Source organism: Carlito syrichta, unplaced genomic scaffold, assembly GCF_000164805.1.
Source record: "Carlito syrichta isolate Samal-C Ts95f unplaced genomic scaffold, Tarsius_syrichta-2.0.1 Scaffold261404, whole genome shotgun sequence".
Lineage (NCBI taxonomy): Eukaryota > Metazoa > Chordata > Mammalia > Primates > Tarsiidae > Carlito > Carlito syrichta.
The window spans coordinates 27278-35394 of record NW_007205500.1 but is presented as its reverse complement, the minus strand read 5'-3'; the positions used below and the strand labels follow the sequence as shown (position 1 = coordinate 35394).

The 8117-nt window shown below is 57.3% G+C and overlaps 1 protein-coding gene across 1 annotated transcript in view; it reads right to left on the bottom strand.

The window, feature by feature from the left end:
- Window positions 1–1675: 1675 nt before the first annotated feature.
- Window positions 1676–8117, bottom strand: part of USHBP1 (USH1 protein network component harmonin binding protein 1) — a 12125-nt gene continuing 5683 nt past the window's right edge. Inside the window, exons 8-12 of the mRNA XM_008052197.1 lie at window positions 7024–7273; window positions 6305–6526; window positions 2333–2430; window positions 2064–2186; window positions 1676–1853 (exon numbers count right to left, since the gene is read on the bottom strand). Coding sequence (XP_008050388.1) covers window positions 1676–1853; window positions 2064–2186; window positions 2333–2430; window positions 6305–6526; window positions 7024–7273 — 871 coding nt within the window. The remainder of the gene's footprint in view (window positions 1854–2063; window positions 2187–2332; window positions 2431–6304; window positions 6527–7023; window positions 7274–8117) is intronic.

Genomic DNA, 8117 nt, shown 5'->3' with positions numbered 1-8117 from the left:
TCCTGGGGGAGGGCTGCGGCCCGGCGCCGCCCCCCTGACCCCTGCCCATGGCCCCGCGGTGACATTTGACCTCGCAGCGGCCAGAGACTGGGACAAAGGGCCTGGGCCCATCTGCTGTGGGGCCCCGTGGGAACAGCCAGACCCTGCTCTGGAGGCCTGGGAGCCTGCCCCCTCTGCCTACAGGCGACCTTGGCCCCCAGCGCTCATCCACCGGCAACCCGGTGGGCCTGGGGCTTGAGATCACTCTTGGGCTCTGGAGAGTAAGGGGGGCAAGAGGGAGGCTGCCCTCCCCCCTAAGCAAGGTGCCCTGCCTCAGTTTCCCCGCTTTCTTCGAAACCGTCCAGGGTCCAGAGACAGTGTGCGGGGTCAGGAGGCCACCAGGCCCTGAGCTCGCCGGAGAAGACTGTGTCCCGGCTTCCTGCTGCCCCTCAGGTTGGAGGACGGGGCTCTAGTCCAGGCCGATCACAGGCCGGGTGGCGTGGTCCTCCGCGGGGCCAGCACAGGCGGGGCCCCGAGTGACCACCCCCACACCGGAGACAAAGGTTTTCTTAATCCTCCTCTTGGGTTTCAGCCACCACCAGGGAAGGGACAGCTGGCCACTGATCCTGAGTTCCCAGGCCCCTTTCCCACCCCCTCAGCCCGCCAGGAGTGCAGGGGCAGGGCCTGTGCAAATGGCATGCTCATCATCTGCCTGCTGCTAGCCTGGCAAAGACCCCCGCCCGCCGCTCCTGGCCCCCAAGAGAAGGGGGAGCTTCTCAGACCGGACCAGATGCCCAGGCGTCATGCCCTGGCACGAACCCTGCATCCCTCTCAAAGCTACCCAAGGTCCAAGCTGCCACCTTTGCTGTGCCTGGTCCCACCCGCAAACTCTTCACATCGCTGTTATTATTATCAGTATATGTTTTTTGAGACATGGGCTCGCTCTGTCGCCCAGGCTGGAGTGCCATCACAGCTCACTGCAGCCTTCTGGTCTCAGGCGATCCTTCTGCCTCAGCCTCCCCAGTAACTGGGGTTGCCTGTGTGTGCCACCGCACTGGGCTAGTTTTGTTTTGTTTTGCTTTTGGTAGAGATGAGACCTCGATGTGTTGCCCAGCTTGGTCTCGAACTCCCGGCCTCAGGGACTTCTCCCACCTCTGCCTCCCAAGTAGCTGGGATGGCAGGCTCCATCATGCCCAGTCCAGAAACCCTTTACTTCAGCTTCAAGCTAGGAGCCAGTGCTGGCCCACACCCTGAACCTGGACTATCCAGCCTCAGTCTCCCCTCTGGGATACGAACATCTGCTGGGCTGAACCCCGCAGGCCCCTGGGAAGGGGCGGGGAGGGGATGTGTGTCCCTGTGGCCCCTCCCTGGGCCTCTGGACAGAGGAGAGCTGGAACATCAGTGTGCCTGTGTGACCTCACAGTCCTCGAGTCACCCGTCCCGAGGACCAGCCCCAACAGCTCTAGTGGCTTCCGGCCTGACCCTCCTGCCGTGTCACGTCCACACCCCTCAAAGCCACTGAGTCTGTCTCAAACGCCCAGCCACTCTCAGCAGGCCCCGGACACCCAGTGCACCCAGCCCCCACCGCCCCTAAAGCTCCCACATCACAGTCACACCGCATGACACGACGTCCCTCTGGGACAGTTTATGGCATGCCCTGCCTGGACTGTCACATCCAGACTCTCTGGGCATGGGGCTACAGGAATGTCTCCCCGAGGCGGGGAGGCCTGGCCTTTCCCTGGGCCCTCGCGGCGGCCTCCAGCCCCACCAGCTCCTCGGCCTGCCAGGTCTGCATCCTCCCCGCCTGCTCCTCCAGCCTCCGGAGCTGTTCCTCCTGCTTCTGGTGGGCCGCTCTGAAGGCCAGGACCAGGGCGCTGTGGGAGGGTGGTGGGGTCAGGACACAGCCGCACGCGCCGGCCGCAGGGGTGCTTGCAGAGCGGGCCTTTCTGGGGTCCTGGCGTCCCCCCGCAGGGCTGGCCCACATCAGGCATCGGGGCAGGGTGGGGTGGATGGGACGTGCCCGCCGAGCTGACGGAGGAAACTGAGACCCAGAGTGGGCGTGGCGAGATGCAGGGCAGGCCCACCTGTGAGCTTTGCACAGGTCGCTGCTCAGCTCCGCACTCTGGGCCCGGCGAGCGCGTCCTTTCTGAACCGCCTGTGCCAGCTCCTCCCGCCGCTCCTGCAGCTGTTCCCGCAGGTCCCGGGCCCTGATGGGATGGGGACAGGGCTTGAGGCCAAGACGAGCCTGTCCCCCTCCACCCACGGTTCCTCAGGTGAACACACCGGTACACAGGCGCACCCCTGGGTACTGCCCACATGACGCCCCGGCCCCCAGCTTGGCCCCAGCACACACCTGGCCAGCGACGCTGCCAGCTCCTGGGCCAGCTTCTCAGGGTCCCACCCTCTGCCCACTGGGTCTCCACCAGTGCCACCAGGGACCACAGGAGGGCCCTAGGGAGCGGAAGAGAAGGAAATGGCATTAGTCTAGGTCTGGTGTGCCTGGCCCAAGCTGGATTTTTGTTACTTTATTTTTTGCTTTGTTTTAGTTGGAGTCTAATTCTGTCGCCCAGGCTGGAGTGTAGGGGCATGCTCATGGCCACCGCGGCCTCGACCCGCTAGGCTCCGGCGATCCTTCCCCTCAGCCTTCCAAGTAGCTGGAACTGCAGTCACGCGCTACCACGCCCGGCTAATTTTTTTTGATTTATTGTAGACACGAGGTCTCGCCAAGTTGCCCAGGCAGGTCTCGAAACCGTGGGCTCAGGCAACCCACTCACCTCAGCCTCCCAAAGTGCGGGATTACAGCCTGAGCCACCAAGCCCGGTTTTTTGTTTTTTTTTTTGAGTTTGAGTCTCACTCTGTCGCCCAGACTGGAGGGCAGCGGCCGCTCCCAGCCACCGCAGCCTCAACCTGCTGGGCTCTGGCGATCCTTCCGCCTCAGCCTTCCAAGTAGTTGGAACTACAGGCGCGCGCTACCGTGCCCGGCTAATTATATTTTTAAAAATTATTTATTGTAGAGACGAGGTCTCGCCAAGTTGCCCATGCTGGTCTTGAACCCATAGGTTCAGGCAATCCTCTCGCCTCGGCCTCCCAAAATGCTGGGATTGCAGGCTTTAGCCACCATGCCCGGCCTATTATTTTATTTTTGAGTCCAGGTCTCACTCTGCCACCCAAACTGGAGTGCAGTGGCACAATCATGGCTCACCGCAGCCTCAACTTCCTGGGTTCAGGTGATCCTCCCTCCTCAGCCTCCTGAGTAGCTGGGACCACAGTAAGTGTGCCACCATGCCTGGCTAATTCTTTGATTTTTCTGTAGAGACCAGCCCAGGCTGGTTTTGAACTCCTGGGCTCAAGCCATCCCCAGCCTCCCTACTTGTTGGTATTACAGGGGTGAGCCACCGCACCCAACCCCAGCTTGACACTGAAGCTGCCCAAATGGTGACAGCTGCTGCCCTCTCAGAGCCCCCCGTCTTGTGAGATCCCCCAATAAGAATAAAATCACAGCCAGTGCAGTGTGGCTCACGCCTGTCATCCCAGCACTTTGGGAGGCAGAGGCAAGAGGATTGCCTGAACCCAGGGTTTCAAGACCACCCTGGGCCACTTGGCAAGACCTTGTCTCTACAATAAATCCAAAAAATTAGCCGGGTGTGGTGGTGCTGCCTGTAGTTCCAGCCACTTGGAAGGCTGAGGCGGAAGGATCACCTGAGTCCAGCAGGTCGAGCCTGCGGTGGCCGTGAGTGTGCCACTGCACTCCAGCCTGGGCGACACAATGAAACTCCAACTCAAAACAAACAAACAAACAAAAAAAACCGATTAGGGACATAAATAACAAAGGACTTCATCTGAAGGTAGTCCGGGAGGACTTCCTCAAGGAGGTGATGTCCAAACTCAGACCTGCAGTAGGTCGAGGACTTTATTCCAGACAGAGGGAAGTGGCCAGTGTTCCTGGCAGGGGCACAGCACCTGCAAAGGCTCAAAGATGGCAGAGACGATTCAAAGAGCTGCATTCAGACAGCTGGACTTTGAGGGTTCTGGAAGCCACTGAAGGCTTTGAGCAGAGAACAGACATGCCCAGACAGGAAGGGGGGAAGGGAAGGCCTCAAGCAGGAACCTGGTGCCAGAGTCTAGGAGGTGAGGCCGGGGCTGTTGGGGTGGAAGGGGGAAGTATAGACAGGCCTGGGTGAGGAGCGAAATCATGGGTTTCCGTGGAAGACGCTGAACCCCTTGGGGCTTAATGGGCTTAACAGCCTCAAAGAAAGAAGCCCCTAAGAAACAAATCAATAAGTATTAAGTTAAAAGTCTGGGGCCAGGGGCAGTGGTTCACATCTGCAATCCCAGCACTTTGGGATTATACGTTGAAAGATGGAGGTGAAAAGATTGCCTCAGAGATTTGAGACCAGCCTGGGCAACCTCATCTCTACAATCTGTCAAAAAAAATTAGCTGGGTGTGGTGGCACTCACCTGTGGTTTCAGCTACTTGGAAGGCTGAGGCAGAAAGATCACCTGAGCCCAGCAGGTCGAGGCTGCAGTGGCTGTGAGTGTGTCCCTGCACTACAGACTGGGTGACAGAGTGAGGCTCTGACTCAAAAAAAAGAAAAAGAAAAGGAAAAGAAAAATGTCTGGGCATAGTGGCTCATGCCCATGATCCCAGTACTCTGGGAGGCCAAGGGAGAGGATCACTTAAGCCTGGGCAGCATAGTAAGACTCCATCTCCACACACACAAAAAAGAAACCCCAATGTGCATGTGTGAATTTTGACATGAAGCTTAACTACCACGGGTGCCAAAAACATGTATACACATTTTCAGAGATGTTATCTGTGTGTTACTTTTAGTTTGCTATCATCAGAAGCATCTGGATGCTGATGGGAACCATTTTGAGCACCTATTGTCATTGCAAAAGTCAAACATGGCTTGTATTAATCTTTTATTGTTGGTGTATATTGATTATTACAACTTTAATACAGTTATTTTTCTTTTTCTTTTTTTTTCTTGAGTTAGAGTCTCACTCTGTCACCCAGACTGGAGTACAATGGCCGCTCCCGGCCACCGCAGCCTCGACCTGCTGGGCTCCGGTGATCCTTCTGCCTCAGCCTTCCAAGTAGCTGGAACTACAGGTGCGCGCTACCACGCCTGGCTAATTTTTGATTTGTTGTAGAGATGAGGTCTCGTCAAGTTGCCCAGGCAGGTCTCAAACCAGCGGGCTCAGGCAATCCACTCACCTTGGCCTCCCAAAGTGCTGGGATTACAGGCTGAGCCACTGAGCCCGGCCCAGTTTTTTTTTTTTCTTAAAATGTGTGTACTTTTTTTTTGAGTTGGAGTATCACTCTGTCACCCAGGCTGGAGTGCAGTATCACACTCATGGCCACCCCAGTGTCAACCTGCTGGACTCCAGCAATCCTTCCACCTCAGCCTTCCGAGTAGCTGAAATGACAGGTGCACGCTACCATGCCTGGCTAATTTTTTTTTTTTTTGAGTTGGAGTCACTCTGTTGCCCAGACTGGAGTGCAGTGGCCGCTCCCGGCCACCGCAGCCTCGACCTGCTGGGCTCCGGCGATCCTTCCGCCTCAGCCTTCCGAGTAGCCGGAACTACAGGCGCGCGCTACCGCGCCCGGCTGATTTTTTGATTTATGGTAGAGATGAGGTTTCGCTGCCCAGGCGGGTCTCAAACCCGCGGGCTCAGGCAATCCACTCACCTCAGCCTCCCAAAGGCACGGGATGACAGGCTGAGCCACCGAGCCTGGCTAATTTTTTATTTATTGTAGACACAAGGTCTCTCCAAGTTGCCTAGGCTGGTCTCAAACACATGGGCTCAGACAATCCACTCACCTCAGCCTCCCAAAGTGCTGGGATGACAGGCTGAGCCACCGAGCCCAGCTCCTTTTTTTTTTTTTTTTTTTTTTGACTCAGAGATTCACTCTGTTGCCCAGGCTGGAGTGCAGTGGCACGCTCACAGCCACAGCTGCCTCGACCATCTGGGCTCAGGTGATCCTTCCTTCTCAGTCTTCCAAGTACTTGGAACTACAGGCACCTGCCACCACACCCAGCTAATTTTTTGACTTATAGAGACAAGGTCTCGCCAAGTTGCCCAGGCTGGTTTTGAACCCCTGGGCTCAGGCAGCCCTCTTGCCTCTGCCTCCCAAAGTGCTGGGATGACAGGCGTGAGCCATTGCGCCCAGCCAAAATGCATATACTTTTTTGGCACCCTCTGTATATGACTTGCTTCTTTGTGCAGAAGCAGAAACTGAGGCTCAGGGAGCTGTGACTGGCCGGGGACACACAGGCAGTCATATGCTGCCATCCCTGCGGGGTCCCAAAGGGCTGCTTACCTGGGACCACTCCTCCTCGTCCCCGCTGGTTGCGCCGCCACTGCTGCCCCCGCCGCTGCCGTCCGCAGCTGCCATCCCGAGCTGCGCCTGCTCCCACCGCAGCTGCTCCAGCAGGAGCAGGTAAGCCGGGCCCTGGGCTCGGAGGGCAGCCTCCCGCAGCTCAAGGCCTCGCTTCTCCCACCGCACCAGCTGTAGCTGCAGCGTCAGGTCCACCAGAGTCTCCTGAGAGGGCAGAGAATGTGTGCCCCGGCGTCAGCTGCTGGGGAAACTGAGTCCAGTCAGGCAAAATGCTCATCTTCACCAACGTCATGAGAGGTGGACGGGCCTTCCTCTCAGAAAAGCTACAGCTGCAGAAATGGCAGTTCTAAGAGGGCAAGGATCTCAGTGGAGGCGTCCGAAGCTTCTCAAATCCTAGAACCTCACGTCTTTCTTGCCAGGCTGCAAACCTCAGATTATGTTCCTTGCCCCATCTCTTCCCACAGGAAGGGCATTTTGGAAAGCCACATTCGGAATCTAATGAGAAACTGAATCCAAGAGGACCAACTCCTATTCACCCCTCAAAATCCTGGCTTCGATTCTCCTTCCTCCAGGAAGACTGCCCCCAGTCCAGGAGAACTCCCCTTTGCCTCTTGGTTCCCCCAGTCATATCCCTCTCAGCCTCAGCAAAGGGTTTTGTCCCACCAGGAGTGACTGGTATAGTGGCCGCAGCCCATTTGTACCCGCGTGGCCACCAGGTCCTGCTGAATCTGCCTCTTCTCCAGCTGGGGCAGGGCTGGGCCAGGCTGGGTCTCCAGAATGGCCTGCACCATTGCTTCTACCCGGGGCACAGTGGGCACAGGTGCCAAGATGGGGCCGGGCTCTGGGGGAATCTTCACCAGAGCACGGCGCTCCTGGAGACGCTGGGCACAGCCTCGGAGCTGGATGGCCACCTCCTGTGGTGTGGACTTAGCCACGCTGCTGCCCTTGGGGCTATAGGAAACAAGAGGTCCATGTCAACACGGGCGGGCATAGCTGGGCTAAGTTCACACCAACCCTGGTAGGCTCCATCATCTTCCATCTCACTGACCAGGGGATCATGACAGGCACTGTCATCCAACATGGTGGGCCCCATAATGTACGCCCCAATGGGCACCATCTTCCTCAAGACAACATGGTGGACACCATCACACCAACCCAATGGGTGCCATCGTTTATTCCAACATGGCAGACACCATCATGCCAACCCAACAGGCACCGCTCCTCATGCCAACATAGTGTACAGTATCACACCAACCCAACAGGCACCCTTTCTCATTCCAACAGGGCAGACACCATCACACTAACACATGAGCGCCACTGCACATGCCAACATGGTAGACAATATCACACCAACCCAATGGCCATTGTTGCCTGTGCCGTCATGGCAGACAATATCATGCCAACCCAATGGGTGTCACTGTTCATGTCATCATGGTGGACACTATCACTGCAACTCAATGGGCACCATCATCACCCAGACAGCCCTGTCTGCAGCATCAGGCCAACCCCACTGGGCACCATCATACAGCTGGGTTTTTTTTTTCGAGTTAGAGTCTCACTCTGTCGCCCAGACTGGAGTGCAGTGGCATGCTTCTGGCCACCTCTGGGCTCCGGCGATCCTTCAGCCTCAGCCTTCCAAGTAGCTGGAACTACGGGTGTGTGCTACCACACCCAGCTGATTTTTTAATTTATTGTAGAGATGAGGTCTCGCCGAGCTGCCCAGGTGGGTCTCGAACCCGCGGGCTCAGGCAATCCACTCACCTCGGCCTCCCAAAGCGTGGGATTACAGGTTGAT